The following is a 16,409-nucleotide window of genomic DNA, read 5'->3' as shown; positions in this document are numbered from 1 at the left end:
TTTCATAAATAATATTATAATTTCTATAATATTTATAATATAATGCGTTCCATTTAATATCAATCAAACTGCAGTTGGTTTGTTTTGATTAAGTAATAAAAAAAGCATAACACAATAAAAACATGATAACGTGACGTGATTTTTTTGAAGGGTGTTTATTTGTTTTTGCAAACAAACTCCTCATATATTTCTGCTACTATACGTTCTCTATGGTTTCCCTACATTGCCTATTTTCCCTATATATTCTCTTCATAGTAATATAATCAAAATGAAATCTTTCATGTATTTCTTGCCACTCTGATCTTTTTCAGAGGCTTCCAGAATATAGTGTTTACAAACAACCTCACCTGTATAGGTGTTTCTGTAGTTTAGCTGGCAGAGCATTGAACTTGCAGTACAAAAGTTGTGGGTTCGATATCCAGGGACTGATGAAAAGTATATTAAATGCATTAATAAACTGCAAATGTATGGACATGTTTACATTAAAAAACGTGGATGCATTTTATAAATTGTTCTTTGTAAAATTTGAGTGTTTGACGTTATTTTATCTGTTTATTTAGTTTTGCATCTTAACTTCAAATAGGAATGGGGTGGGAAAACATATGAGAACAAAAACAATAACAGCAGTATTAACCTCATTTGCATTAATGCATTGACATTAAGTCAAACGAATATAAAAATGTATATCATACACTTGTGTACATACTCCGTGCATTGCTGAATGAACACAATAATTTGTTAAAATGACTCCGTAGAATTTTTAAGTTATTGTTTATTTTACATAATCTGTCCCGCCCTCCCTAACATAACATAAAAACACAATCTTCTTCAAATTCTTTTAAAGACTTTGTAGTAATATATACCGATATCACCCACAGACTCTATCCAAAACACACATATAAGACAAATAAAACAATTCAACAGAAAAGCAAATAAAGCTTGTGACAGAGACAGTCAAGATCTCATAAAACATGCTGTCATTCATCATTGCTACAGTTTGGATGACAGTTTCGCGTTGCTGTGGATGAAGCAAAACAACTCATTTATTTACATCTGAGCCAAACATACATTCATGGTTATTAGAAAATGTAGAGCAATTCGAATACTAAAGTTTTACTGTAATATCATCAGAAGATTGTTGTAAACAAAAATGGGCTGTTTACTCTCTGGATGAAGTGTGCGCGATGATCCGCATTGGGAATGGATCCAAAATTTGGAAGATTACAGAAAAGTAACAGGCATTCCAGTCAGATTCGGACCCGTCTGAGATCTGATGACACAGCATGTGTCATGGAAAGAATGCTTGTTACGTCATGTTAGACATGAGGTGGAACTGCATTCTGTCACTCCGCTATGTTTTTATTCCAGTGCGCTGGGGAAGCAATGAAAGATTTCATTCAGAACCTGACATTTTTTTTCATACTGCTTGGTATTTGCTAATGATGGTTTGACAAAACTTGAACCAGTTGTTTGCTAACTGGCCTCACATTTCCTCTCTTGTTTATAACAAATACAGCCATCATGTGTGTTCACACACCTTATAAAAGACAACATGAAATCAAAACAAATCATATTTATTTGCCTAATAGATGTTTCCTGTTTATTTTCATTATCGTATACATTCAGTTACTTCACCACTGAATCGTTTTTTTTTTGCCCATATGTAAAAGGCAGTGTGGTGTGGTCATCTTTATTTCCTGTTGAATATTGAATGACACCTCAACAACATTCTTCCAAATGTCTCTCTTTGTGTTCAACGGAACAAAAAAATATACAGGTTTGAAACAACATGAGGTTGAGTAATTCAGAATTTTCCTATCCCTTTAATTCTATTTGACATGTATTAATATTACTGTTCATGTGGTTCCTCTGATGGCTGTGGATCCAGACTGGCACATCTTTGACTTCACCTGTCTCCCCGAAGAGCAATAGAGAACATTTTGCATGTCTGACAAGCTAAAGAAACTACAGCACTGTGTCTCTGTATGATCAAAAACATAAACAACAGCCAAACACAGATCAAAACTACTCCTGGCGACTGGCTTTCACAACTCCTACCATCATACCAACGGTAACAACACACCTAAATACAAAACTCTTACAAAACCCGTAATCTTTCACATATGCCCGTCAGACACAGGACAGGTATAATCTTGTCCTCAATTATTCCTCTTCAGTCACCAGTCTTCTCAAATGACTCAAGTGGAGTTTTTGTCTTGTGTGTATATACTTGGCAAGATCACTCCTAGTGATATTCCCATGAGTCGATAACATGAAGCTTAAAGTGAAGATGGAAAAGACCCGTGTTAGAGTTCCACTCGTTCCTCTCTGATACCGGTCTCTCATTTTCTCTCATTTCACATTTTGTCTTGGTAGAGGGCCAATGTGTCTCTACATTGTTTCAACACTCGGTTCAGATCTTTTGTTCTCTCCTCTCGAGGGAGCTTTGCCCTTGTTATTCAGGTTTTCAGACATTGTTGGAGGTAATCTCTCCGAGTAGCCAGTACGTCCTCATCCTTCCTTTGCCCTTCATCTCCACATCTCCCCGGAGCTCCAGCTGGAAGCAGTTGAATTCCTCTAGTATGGCCTGTGTGGCCTCTGACATGTGGATCTTTAAGGCTGATGGAGGAAGTATAGACAGCACAGCTATTTTATCAAAAAGTATCACATTGCTATGTGATTTTTTTACCTGTAGAATTATATTAAAGGGGTCATATGGCGCGATTACGTGTTTTTCTGTGTCTTTGGTGTGTTGCCCATGCATGTATTAGACACGTAAAATTGCAAAAATTAATGTGTTGGAACAAAAGACGCATTCTATCTAAAAGCGAATGTCACCCAGACCTGCCTGAAACGCCTCGTGTAACCACACCCCCACAAATCTACGTCAGTTTGTGGTATGATTTGACTAAGACCACCCAAATGTATATGCAAGTAAGGTGGGCGTACCTGTCAGTACAATTACTTTAGAACCTGATGTTCCAAATATGGTAAGAGGCATTACATTTCCGTCACATGTTTGCAGTATTCGACCAATCACTACGCACTGGTTAACTGGCCAATCATAGCACACCTCGCTTTTCAGAGTGATGAGTTTCGGAGAGGCGGGGCAAAGAGGAGATACAAACATGCACGGTATGTGGAAAATACAGCGTTTTTTAACCTTACATCTAAAACAAATGATAATATTCGTTTTAGCCGTGTCAAATGACCCCTTTAAAGATATACTGTACATACATTGCATTCATTATTTCCCCTTTAAAAGCATTGAGTAATGAATGCTAGATATATAAACTATAAACTCACCTTCTCCGTTGGATTCCATGCGTGAAGCTGTGTTGACCGTATCACCAAACAAACAATACCGTGGCATCTTCAGACCAACCACCCCTGCACACACGGGACCTAAACAAAACACAACACAACACAACACAACACAACACAACACAACACAACACAACACAACACAACACAACACAACACAACACATGACCGTCAGTCGATACAACCTGTTAGACAGCCAAAGACACGCAGAGAGGTACAGTAGGGCATACAGTAGGGCTCTGTGCTTTTACTCTATTAAATACTTTTAATCACATGACCAGTGACCCTCACCGCTGTGGATGCCGATGCGCAGGCGTAGCTGCTGGCTTTGGCGATGACGGATCTGAAAGGAGTGAACTGCTTCCAGCAGAGCCAGAGACATGCGGGCGATCTCACGGGCGTGCAGTTTACCGTTCCTCATGGGGAGACCCGACACCACCATGTATGCGTCACCGATGGTCTCCACCTGGAGGCGCCACATGAACACATTTTTCCAACACAAGAAGAGATTGAGGAAAAAAGCTCAGCTATTTATAGTAATCAAACAATGATGGGTCATTCCTGTTATGGTGTAGTACCTTCAAACCTCAAACTTAAACATAAATAAGCCTATATTTCTAAAAAAGAGCAAACAAGATACTAAATATGTTCTGGTCACGCAGGCAATCAAGTTTTATCATATTTTGATTATTTACACAATGGCAGACTGCGTAACAGAATTAAAACTAACAGGATGGAAATAAAAAGTAATAATGATTTAAAATTCACCCACCTTCATGTTCATTTACTTGTCATACTGTGAGAAAACTAATATAATTGACATCTTTAAAGGAATAGTTTGCCAAGAAATGTCTTGTGAAGCAAAACAACACATTTGTAAGCAGAGGTGGACAGTATATTTTTACAAATATTTTTACTCTCAAGTACATTGTGAAGTATCAAAGTATTTTTACATTTTGAACACATTACTTTACTACATTAAAATGCATATGTCATACTATTTCATATTACTTTTATTATTTAGTTTTTTTATTTTTATACTACAAATGTAGTTCTTTGTTACTTTTACTCAAGTATTTTCGCTCAAAAACTTTACTTGAGTTAAAGCAAGTAGTGTTTTTTTAAGTACTTAAAAGTGATAATTCACCCAAAAAGGAAAATTCTGTCATCATTTACTCACCCTCAAGTTGTTCCAAACCTGTATACGTTTATTTTTTCGGTTAAACACAAAGAAAGATATTTGGAAGAATGTTAGCAACTGGGCACAATTGACTACCAAAGTAGAAAAAAATAAAGTATATTTTTTCGTTCTGTTGAACACATACAGTAAGAAGATATTTTGAAGAATTTAGGAAAACAAACAGTTCTGGGGCACCTTTGAATACCATTTACATTTTTTCTACTATGGTAGTCAATGATGAACTGAAAATTGCTAACATTCTTACAAATATCTTTCTTTGTGTTCAACCGAACAAAGAAATGTATACAGGTTTGGAACAACTTGAGAGGGAGTAATTCATGACAGAATTTTCATTTTTGGGTGGACTATCCCTTATAACTTATCACAAGACGCGCAAGAACCAACTGAGCACCTGTTGAGTACTGTCTAAGAAGATAAAATAATGACATTTTAATATAAAATCATTAGTTTGCTTAGCTAAATAAAGGAAAACATCTATGATGGCACAATGTTGAGTATGTTCATGCAGTATTGGGTGCACTATTCCTTAAAAAACAGCGATTTTCATATTTTATCCAACGTGTTACAATATGACACAGTATATGATGAGAACATGAAAATGTTCTTCATTACAGTAGCGACTGCAATTACCTTGTAAACATCAAAATTGTCGATGATCGCATCAAAGCAAGTGTACAGATCATTGAGCAGCGTCACCACCTGTTATAAGAGCAAATCAATGCATAATCTGTTTCAACTCGATATCGCTCTCAGTCATGGCATTTAAATCATCCGCACTATTAGCTTCTGTTCATATTCGTGAATCTTGTGTTTAGTAAATGAGCCTTGCAGCCGGGGGGCTTCTGACCTGCATCGGCGTGCTCTCGGCTGATAATGCAGTGAAGCCCACGATGTCGCTGAAGTAGATAGTGACCGAGTCAAAGGCTTCAGCCTGGACCATCTCACCTCGCTTGAGCTGCTCCGCCACTGAGCTGGAACAAAATACACAGAGAATCTGAGAAGAAGCCTGGCTGATCCCTCGTTCCCATGAAGAAACACAGCAATGATTCACACCGGGAAATCCGGTGTTGTTATAAGTGAATTAGTACATGCAGGTGGCTTGCTTCAATGAACAGACTCATTAGGTTCGAGATGTTCCCATGAATGATAGCCACAAAGAAAGCAGAAGCTGTATATTAGAATGAAACAAAAAAGTTGTTTTGCACCATTGGCAATGACGGTTAGGTTAAGAGAAGTTAGGGGCCGTTCACATTTCGCGTCTTTTGCACGCGCAGATTCGTTATTTTAAATGTAGACGCACAGCAAGCACGCTCAAAAAAGGGAGCGACGTTGTCACGCTCCTTTTTCTAGGCACGTCGGCGCCACATCGAGATGAAAATATTTCAACTTTTCAGAATGCTGCATGCGCACCGCAGGTCAAATGACAAGAACCAACCAATCAGTTTCACCTTCTGTGGGCCAATAGAAAAGCTCAGCGAAGATGGAGACACAGATGATCACAGCATAAATACATTTTTTATTTTTTTATTTTTAGTGCATATAATCCATATATCCTTTTTTTTTTGACTGAATGCTTATTGGTTTTTAACAAGAACAACATGCAACTTGACACATATCAAAATCACATAAATAAAAAAATAAAAAAGTAGAAAAGTACAGAAAAAACAAACAAACAAAAACATAAAACACCCACCCCCCACCCCGACGATAGTGTGCAAACATTACATTTGTAAAAAATTACTTTACATTTATCCTTTGTTAATACCTCCTTGTCTTTACGGCAAGCGTGGCCCATTGTTGCTTAGCAACGGCAGTCGCTGACAGAGCGAGCTTCCAAACGCTTTGGAAGAAAGGAGAAAGTAGCGCGGCTCGCGTTTTCTGCGCGGTTAGAAGTGAAATGTGAACGTCCCCTTAGGGTGGTACTTTATTATTGCTTTTTTCCAACACCGTGTCTACACCGGACACGACCGGACGGGACCGGCATGAGGCGACAAACGTGCCGCATCCAATGGACAAACTAAAAATTTTGAATGGGTTCAAAATGCATTCTATTGACTTTTGGCGTGTCGCGTCCGGTGTAGACACGGTGTTATAATCACACATTTTTGTATGAGTCATAATGTACAAATGTGTACAAATTAGCCACCTGGTGAAATAGTTGTGTGTATGGTCAGTGTTGGACTCACTGTGGAAGAATCTGATAGAGCAGAGCCTCAGCTTTACGTTTCTCCTCGTGATATGCCTGCGTCCTCTCCTCCACCAGCTCCTCCAGGTTATTGGCATACTGCTCCATACGGGACAGGAGGTTATCCAGGATGTTGGAGCCATAGCCACTGAAGAGAAAACAAAGATGGGACTGTCAAAAGGACATTTAGCCTCAGATCATTCCTGATTTCCTGGGAAAACTTTTACACTCTTTCAATTCACTCCACAGAAATTCTGTCCACGAATGAGTGCAGCTGTCATGATTCTGCCGCATCATGTCATGTTTCTCGTGGTCTAGTGACAGGATCATGACAGAACCTCATGTTTTATGTGGAGAGGGGCATTTTTGTCCGTATGGCCTTCCATACACCCTCTCCGGTCTCATCTCTGTTCCCGCCCTCTCATCTCCTCATTATTGCTCGTTTATTGTCTCATGCCCCACAGCTGTCCCCCTCTTGATTTTATCCCTTTATAATGCCCTTGTGTTTTCTGTCCTGTGCTGGTCCATTTTCATTTCATGTGGGTGAGTCTCTGTGTCCAGTTCAGTTCAGTTCAGTGCAGTGATTGTCAAATGTTGTCTCTAGTCTAGTTTAGTGTAGTTAGTCCGTGTTCTTGTTATCCGTCATGTTTTATACCCATGTTCTTTGTATTTTACCCTCTCGTGGGTTTTTGTTTTGTCTTTTGATTGAAGTCTTGTTAACCCCTTAACCGCTGTCTGCACCTGGGTCCTCTGTCCTTGTATCCCTGTGTTCCCTTCCCCGATCGTGACAGCAGCTAATGTTCAAAATCATGTATCAATTTAAGACAGGTAAACCGTTTGACAGAGATCATGGGTTCAAATCCCAGGAAATGCACATCCCAATAAAATGTATAAATGTAAATGTGAAAATGTACACAGTATAACTGGCTTGGTTAAAGGGGTCATATGACATTGCTAAAACTAATATTATCGTTTGTTTTATATGTAATGCAATGTGTATACACGATTTAAGGTTAAAAACGCTGTATTTTCCACATACCGTGCATGTTTGTATCTCCTCTTTGCCCCGCCTCTCTGAAACGCGCAGATTTTTTACAAAGCTCATCGCTCTGAAAAGCGAGGTGTGCTATGATTGGCCAGTTAACCAGTGCGTAGTGATTGGTCGAATACTGCAAGCGTGTGACAGAAATGTAACACCTCTTACCATATTTAGAACATCAGGTTCCAAAGCAATTGTACTGACAGGTACGCCCACCTTACTTGCGTATACATTTGGGGGGTCTTAGTCAAATCATACCACGAAATGATGTAGATTCGCCGGGGTGTGGTTACACGAGGCGTTTCAGGCAGGTCTGGGTGAGCATTCGCTTTTAGATAGAATGCATCTTTTGTTCCGACACTTTAATTTTTGCAATTTTACGTGTAATGCATGGGCAACTTATAACACACCAAAGACAAAGAAAAACACGTATTCGCGCCATATGACCCCTTTAAAGTTTAAAGTTCCATGGATAATTTGTAATTGTGACATTTGAAAAACATTTTGATGTAAACAATCACAATTCTGAGCTGAGGCCTAATTTTCTTACAGTTATACATATTACTTTATAAGTCAATTTTAACCAAAAATCTTGACGAAAAACTAAGTTAATGTCCATGTTAATTGTTATCAAGTCAATTGCACATGAGATTATTTGTATGGGTGTGTCAGGTACCGGTTGTTCTTGCGGAGCAGAACTTTAATCTGGGCGAAATCAGGCCTCTCGTTGACATCTTCTGCCCAGCATCGCTGCATTAGCTGACCTATCTCATCACTGTGGCTCTGGGCACACAGCAGCGGACGCAGGTACGGCCACCGACCCTCCGCCACACGCTCGACGATTTCTGAAAATATAAGAGAAGAAAATACAAATGAACGAATATAAAATTATGAAACAAAAATGACAATGTAGGGTTTAAACCTAGACATTTTAGGGAACATTTTAAATCAAATTCAGACCAAAAAAACACATTTCTAAACAAAAAATCAAATATGTGACTTATATAAACACTTTGTATTAAAGTCTGGAAGATTGTCAAATCTCATCCCCCATTGACTCCCATAGTATTTATTTCCCTACTATGGCAGTAAATGGTGGATGAGATCTGGCATTCTTCCAAATTTCTTCCTGTGTGTTCAGCAAAACAAAGACATTCATCCAGGTTTGGAACAATCTAAGGGTGAGTAAACGATGACAGAATTTTCTTTTTTGGACGAAGTATTCCTTTAAAGATCCGATTTCCTGCTGTCATTGAGGAACACAAAACTTTTCTCAACTTTTTACTCAAATCATTACGCTTACATTATAATGTAACCAAACAGATCTCATCCCCCATTTACTGCCATCGTAGGGAAAAAAAATACTATGGGAGTCAATGGGGGATGAGATCTGTTTGGTTACTGACATACCTCCAAATATCTCCCTTTTTGTTTAGCAGAACATAGAAATTAATACAGGTTTGGAACAATCTGAGGGTGAGTAAATGATGACAGATTTTTCTTTTTTGGATGAACTGTCCCTTTAAGCTTAACTTGTGTTCTCACACTTTTGGAGCCAGACAACTGCATCTCTCTCTGACACATACAGAATCATACACACAGAGCATAGTGTCCGTCCTACTGGAAACAGTGACAGCGATCAGACTCATCAATGCTGATGACATCACGAGTATGATGGGAAGAGAGCAGAAATGTGAGAAAACGAAGAGCAAAAGAGATGAAAGTGTCATCCGCGGGTTTTGAGCAGATCTTGGACTTAACAAATGTCTTCACAGCAATCAACATGAGCGATGATGAAGCGAGACACGTCTATGCTGTGACCTTCTCGTCTCACTCTCCAATCCCTGTAACAAACTGACAGTCTTGATTTATTCCTTTACTTGTCTACTTAATTATGTTTAATTGATCTTTATTTTAATTTGTCTTCCCACATTAGGGTCCCATATGCTGTGTCTGTGTGTCTCCTGCTCGCAGTGTGACCTGATCATGACTGGATCTCTGGTATTCTCTCATTACTGTCTCTGACTCCCTGTGTTCTCACTGCGAGCTGGCACAGCTCCAGACACAACTCATGTTGTGTGTCTCTCTGTAAATTCAGCTGTGCGTGTCTGATTGTGAGGGATCAATTGACATTACCAAGTTCATTCATGTGTGGTAGTATCCATGAAATTTAAAGCTGCAACCTGTAACCTTTGCTATTGTATCTCTTAAACATACAGCTGCAGGTTACTTTACATACTCGTTTTTCTGTCAAATGACGGGAAACTGACATTTTCTTCAAAATTGTTCCCGACAACTCAAATTACATTATTATTATTATAAGTTTACTGTTACAGTACATACAGGACAAACACAGTTTAGGTACTTGCTCAATAGCTGATTTTTGTTCTTTTTGGTTTTGTTTTTAACCAAAAAGTTACAGATCGTTCCTTTAAACATTTTTGTGAAGTGTGGATGCGGTTCGATGCGTTGTGACAACCACCTTGTTCTTAATGGTTTCTGTTGTCTTTTGTCGTGTTGCATCACGCCGCCTGCATGCGGTGTGGACAGGGTGTTTGGCATAATATTATGAGCAATAAAAGAAAAGTCCCACAGAAAAGTGACTGTATTAGTGTAATTTGCATTGTAAAACATTTTATTGAATGCATTTATGAAACCATTGAACGAGAGAGCACTCTCATCTACATAATGAGTTAAGTTCTGAGCTCGCAACGCTGCAGTATTCACACATTTACAAATACAAGCAAATTTACTTTGGAAACATAAATTAATTTTTTGGAACAATTGGAGTAAATGGTGAAAATGTACATTTTTGGGTGAATTTCTTTACATTGTTTTGACAACTTAGTCAATGCCGATTTGCGTGACCCACTACCTTTGGGGCTGAGACAAGGTCCTTCCAGATAAAAGACACCCTTCAGTAGGGCGAGTTCCTGCAAGACGATGCCAAAGCTGTAAACGTCGCCCTTCTGTGTTCCGCATGCAGGCGGGTTCTCAGCGCAAAGAAGCTCAGGAGCCGTCCACAGCTTACCTACAAGCACAGGCGATGATGTTACATCAAAACGCTCACGTAATCCACATATCTCAGTGTGGTCTTATATCCAAAGTACTCACGTGCGTAGAAGGCGTGCGTGTCTTCCAAGTAGCTCTCCTTGCAGAAACTTTCCAGACCGTAATCTGTGATCTTCAGTACAAAGCGGCTGTCTACCACGCAGTTGGAAGACTTCAGGTTGCCGTGGGAGACGATGACACTGTTGTGAAGGAACGCCATTCCCTGAGTGGTGAAAGTTGATACTCTTACAACAGCGTGCGTCACATTTACGCACGGCAATCACCACAAATATTAATGACTCTTTTGCCACTGCTGTCAACAATATCTTTCCTACTTTCCCAATCTATAATTGACACTAAAACCTTTTAAAATTCTGCACTTCTCAAAATCATCTTGACAGTGTTACAATGTGACAGAGAAAATAACCATTTACACTTCAGCATGACATCATGGGAAGAACTGGATCTAGATTTTCTTACAATGTGAGAATGTTTGATAAGACGCTCTCACCTTAACAATGTCATTGATCAGAGAATAGCGGAACATCCAGTCCAGAGTGATCCCTTCACTCTCCATGAGATCCTACAGGTCACAGCAACAAACACATCGAAATAAATGGTCTTATAAGGAGACAAAACAGGTTTACAGAACAATGACACAAATGAATTTACTCAATTTACTCAAAATAAAATGTGTTATTGAAATTTCTGATTTGTTTACTTTTTGTTACATTGGCATTAAAATTGTGTTTAGCTATTAGAATGAAAAAGATCATATATTTTTTATCAAAATATCAACATTAATATTGATGTTTTTTTACATTTGGTATAAATATGTTGGCCTTAAAGATGTCTATAAGCTAGTGTTCTTCAAATATTGACAACATTTGTCGTCACCCATAGGTTTGTGAAGTGGATTTTTAAAGGGATACTTCACCCAAAAATGAAAATTCTGTCATCATTTACTCACCCCCGAGTTGTTCCAAATCTGTATACATTTCTTTGTTCTGATGAACACCAGTGGTGTAAAGTAACAAATTACAAATACTCAAATTATTGTAATTGAGTAGTTTTTTTCAGGAAATGTACTTCCTTTTCACAAGCTATTTATAAATCTAGCAGCGGTAAGCACATGTATGACGAATAGAGTTGTGTGTGTGTTGACCTGCAGGCTTCCCCGTGGGCAGTACTCTGTGAGGATGCAGATGTTGGGTGGATCTATGCAGGCCCCTGTGAAGCGCGTCAGGTGTTCGTTCTGAACGTCACGCATCTATAATAACAGATGAAGAGCAGAGGGGGAGGGTTGGGTTAGCTACTCTTTTCCATCACTCCCGAGCTATTAATACCCAGAACATCATATAAACTTAATTATGATGAAGGCACCTGGCAAAAGGCAGAAACAGGCACGGCCGTGCACTTACGTGTTTGAGTTCAAACAGCACTTTCCTGGTGAGCTCGATGCGCTTTTTGTTGACATACTTAATGGCTGTTATGTTTCCCTGGAAAAGAGACATCAGCCACATTAGTTTCAGCCTGATCGCTGTCGGGGGCTTAAGCAAAGAGGCGGAGAGTCTCAAAGAGGGAGTGAAAATCCTTCATCAGTTCAGGGAAGAAAAGTGCAACATAATGTGTTAATTAATAAGCATCATCCTAATTAATGGGAAATAATGAAATGTGGATATGAATAGAGCTGCCTGCTTAATTGGAGAGGAGCTGGTGCACGTATGAGAAACAGGTGTTCTGTGGTGGTTTGGTGCTGTGTCTTCCAAGAAAAACTATTATTTCATGTTTTTCACTATTAGTTGAATTCTGTCTCTAGGCTGGTTATGTTTTTACTGGAGTTAAAAAGTAAAAGAGATTAGTCACGGCAATGAAGTGTTACATTTCCGTCACACGCTTGCAGTATTCGACCAATCACTATGCACTGGTTAACTGGCCAATCATAGCACACCTCGCTTTTCAGAGCGATGAGCTTTGTAAAAAATCTGTGCGTTTCAGTGAGGGGGAGCAAAGAGGAGATACAACCATGGGTATGTGGAAAATACAGCGTTTTTTAACCTTAAATCGTGTATACACATTGCATTACATCTAAAACAAATGAAAATATTAGTTTTTAAAACTGCATATTTTAGATGTTTTGTATTGTAGATACATATTTTGTATTTAGATGTTTAGATGTATTGTGGCCAGCCTAAGGCACACCTGTGCAATAATCATGCTGTCTAATCAGCATCTCGATATGCCACACCTGTGAGGTGGATGGATTATCTCGGCAAAGGAGAAGTGCTCACTAACACGGATTTAGACAAGATTTGTGAACAATATTTGAGAGAGATAGGCCTTTTGTGTACATAGAAAAAGTCTTAGATCTTTGAGTTCAGCTCTTGAAAAATGGGGGCAAAAACAAAAGTGTTGCGTTTATAATTTTGGTCAGTGTATATTATAATATAATATCTGCAAACCCAGAGAAATCCTTGTGCTTTACATTTTTCAAAACTCCTTCAACAATTTACATTTTAAATTGAAAGATTTTTTAAGGCTATTTACAGGAAGTCAACTATATTCTATAGACTCTGTATCCCCTCCATTGATCCCTCTAGTACCTTATAGTAGCCAGTCTTGGCGTAGATCTGAAAGTTTCCCTCCATGGTGAGCAGTGAGCCATAGTTAGAGCCTCTCTGTGGGTGGTATGAGTAAAACATTAGTGCGTTTGTAGGAGAAAACTTCAAGAAATTATTGGAAACGACAGTCTGCGTGTGTTCCCTCACCAATGACATGGTGAGTCTGCTGCAGGCTCTCCGCAACACCTTGTCAGTGTTACTCATCTGTATGTCCTCCCAATGCACCCTCCACAACTGAGCGGCCAGCTCATTCTCCAACTTTAGCTTCCTGATGCCCGAGAATTGAGAGAGAGAGAGAGAAAGAGAAAGAGAAAGAGAAAGAGAAAGAGAGAGAGAGAGAGAGAGAGAGAGAGAGAGAGAGAGAGAGAGAGAGAGAGAGAGAGAGAGAGAGAGAGAGAGAGAGAGAGAGAGAGAGAGAGTAGAGATAGAGATAGAGATAGAGATAGAGATAGAGAGGAAGAGAGAGGTATAAATAAGTACAGGAAAGGGACAATGGAAGGTGGGGTGCAATGGGGGAAACGCATTAGAGGAAAAAGGGTAACAAAAACAGGAAGCATAGAAAGAGAACAATAGATCTAATGTACAACATAGTATGTTTTCACATTTTAAATAAGTCAGAGTGATATGTACATCGCTAATGGCATGTTGGCACAGAATGAACATAACTCTACATGCGCAACAATAGGCTTTTGATTTTGGAAACCAGCGGTCATTCTTAAGCCTGAGAAAATAAAAGCTATGCCTATATAAGCAAAAAAATGTCATGAAGAAAATGCACAGTAAAAATATTGCATCTTTATTATGAGCATTTTGAGAAGTATTATTATATAATGACAAAATCATTCACAAAAACACAGCAAGTACCAATTTTAGAAGTAGCCAATGATGCCAAAAATGTAAATATGGATACTATGATTGTAAATATTATGAGTAAAATGATGACAAAACATGCATTTAAAATATTTAAATATAAAAAATAAAGATAAAAATAAATTTGACTTTATATTATATAATATTCCATTATGTAATATTATCAGAAATGAATCCAATCATCTTATCATTGAATACAGGGTTACACTTGATATAAAGTGATAAAATGATGAAGATTTAGGTTTTGATTTAAGATTTAGAGTTGATGTATGTATGTCCGTGGAGAGGTCTGGCGGTTTTTTCTCTAATAAACATCAGGAACAGATAGAGGAAGAGAAAGAGAGAAAAAGACAGACAGAGGGATATAACATCAGACCCAGATTGCCCAAAGCTTTGGATAACATGTGTTACACATTTTAAACTGCAAGGAAGTGACGCAACAAAACTAAATCAATCCTCTTATAATCAACAGAGCTGATTTACAAGTCGAGCAGAGTAAATAGCTTTGAAAGCTTGTTGTGTTGTCTCGTGCTGTGTAGAAATGCTGTGAATCTGTCTTTACTGACCTGTAGATGAAGACTGTGACCGTCACGATTATGATGAAAATGAAGCACACCACTATTGAGATCATTTGGTGCATGGTGACCGTCTCTGAAGAACACAGAAGAAAACAATCGTCTGAATTTCAAGGTCAATTTCAAATGTGAAATTTCAATTTCACAGGAGATTTCCTATTCTTTGTATTTTTAGTATTTATTTCTATTTTATCAATCTTCTTTCTCAGCCACAGAAATAGTGATTCAAATCAAAATTGTTTTTAAGACCAAATTGTGTTTTTGTATGATGGCCAATTTTTTGACACGTTAAATGGCATACTTCACACAAAAATATAAATTCTGTCATCATTTACTCACCCTCAAGTTGTTCCAAAGCTGTATAAATTTCTTTGTTCTGCTGAACACAAAGCAGGATATTTGGAAGAATGTCAGTAAGCAAACAGATCTCATTACCCATTTACTGCCATAGCAGGAAAAAGAAAAACTAAGGGAGACTATGGGGGATCTGGTTGGTTACTGAAATTCTTCCAAATATCTTCATTTGTGTTTCGCAGAACAAAGAAATACAGGTTTGGACCTGAGTGTGAGTAAATGATGACAGAATTTTCATTTTTGGGTAAAAATATATCCTTTAAGATGTGTCTTTGCTGACCTTGGTTTCTCAGTTGTCTGGTTAATGGGCTGTATCTCTGGATCTATTATTAACCTAATTTTAATTAAAAATGATTAAAGGGCTACAATAAAACAACATGAAACATGACTGATTTCATTATTACACTAATTATTAACTCTTAAGCCTTTCATCCCACTTACATTACACTATATTATTTTAAAGGGGCTATATACAAGAATCTTCACGTATTTATTTATGCTTTTTTATTGCAAATGTATGACCAGCTTTGGGAGCTGATATAAGAAATGTAAATATAGTAAAAAAAGAAACATTTATTTAGCATAATATTTATGCAATATTCTCTTAATTGTACAACATTTGTTAGAATGTTGTAATTATGTAGAATGTTAGAATGTTAGCATTCTATGTTAGAATGCTGTTCATTGACTTCAGCTCAGCATTCAACACAATAATCCCACAACAGCTCTTCAACAAACTAAACCTGCTGGGCCTTAACAACTCCCTCTGTAATTGGATCCTGGACTTTCTAACCGGAAGACCTCAGTCAGTCCGTGTCGGCCACAACACCTCGAGCACTACCATACTGAGCACAGATGCCCCACAGGGCTGTGTGCTCAGCCCGCTGCTCTTCACGCTGCTGACCCACGACTGCACTGCCAAGTTCAGCTTCAACCACATCATCAAGTTCGCTGATGACACAACGGTGGTAGGTCTCATCAGCAACAACGATGAAACGCACTACAGAGAGGAAGTGGCACAGCTGGCTGAACGGTGTGGCACTAAAAACCTGTCCCTCAATGTGGGGAAGACAAAGGAGGTTGTGATGGACTTGAGGAGAAACTCTGTTGACCACCCCCCACTGACCATCTGGCTGAATGGTGTGGCACTAAAAACCTGTCCCTCAATGTGGGGAAGACAAAGGAGGTT

At 38.5% G+C, this 16,409-nt stretch overlaps 1 protein-coding gene across 1 annotated transcript in view; it reads right to left on the bottom strand.

Annotated features, from left to right (window-relative positions):
* Positions 1-158: 158 nt before the first annotated feature.
* The window catches only part of npr1a (natriuretic peptide receptor 1a), an 88,300-nt gene continuing 72,049 nt past the window's right edge, over positions 159-16,409 (bottom strand). The window contains exons 8-22 of the mRNA XM_057354985.1: positions 14,858-14,942; positions 13,569-13,689; positions 13,404-13,478; positions 12,222-12,299; positions 11,966-12,070; positions 11,312-11,383; positions 10,864-11,023; positions 10,625-10,780; positions 8,426-8,594; positions 6,712-6,858; positions 5,373-5,496; positions 5,156-5,224; positions 3,616-3,790; positions 3,307-3,405; positions 159-2,619 (exon numbers count right to left, since the gene is read on the bottom strand). Of these exons, the coding sequence (XP_057210968.1) occupies positions 2,468-2,619; positions 3,307-3,405; positions 3,616-3,790; positions 5,156-5,224; positions 5,373-5,496; positions 6,712-6,858; positions 8,426-8,594; positions 10,625-10,780; positions 10,864-11,023; positions 11,312-11,383; positions 11,966-12,070; positions 12,222-12,299; positions 13,404-13,478; positions 13,569-13,689; positions 14,858-14,942 (1,787 nt within the window). The 3' untranslated portion in view covers positions 159-2,467. The remainder of the gene's footprint in view (positions 2,620-3,306; positions 3,406-3,615; positions 3,791-5,155; positions 5,225-5,372; positions 5,497-6,711; positions 6,859-8,425; positions 8,595-10,624; positions 10,781-10,863; positions 11,024-11,311; positions 11,384-11,965; positions 12,071-12,221; positions 12,300-13,403; positions 13,479-13,568; positions 13,690-14,857; positions 14,943-16,409) is intronic.

Source organism: Triplophysa rosa, linkage group LG16, assembly GCF_024868665.1.
Source record: "Triplophysa rosa linkage group LG16, Trosa_1v2, whole genome shotgun sequence".
Lineage (NCBI taxonomy): Eukaryota > Metazoa > Chordata > Actinopteri > Cypriniformes > Nemacheilidae > Triplophysa > Triplophysa rosa.
This window is presented reverse-complemented; position numbering and strand designations above follow the sequence as displayed.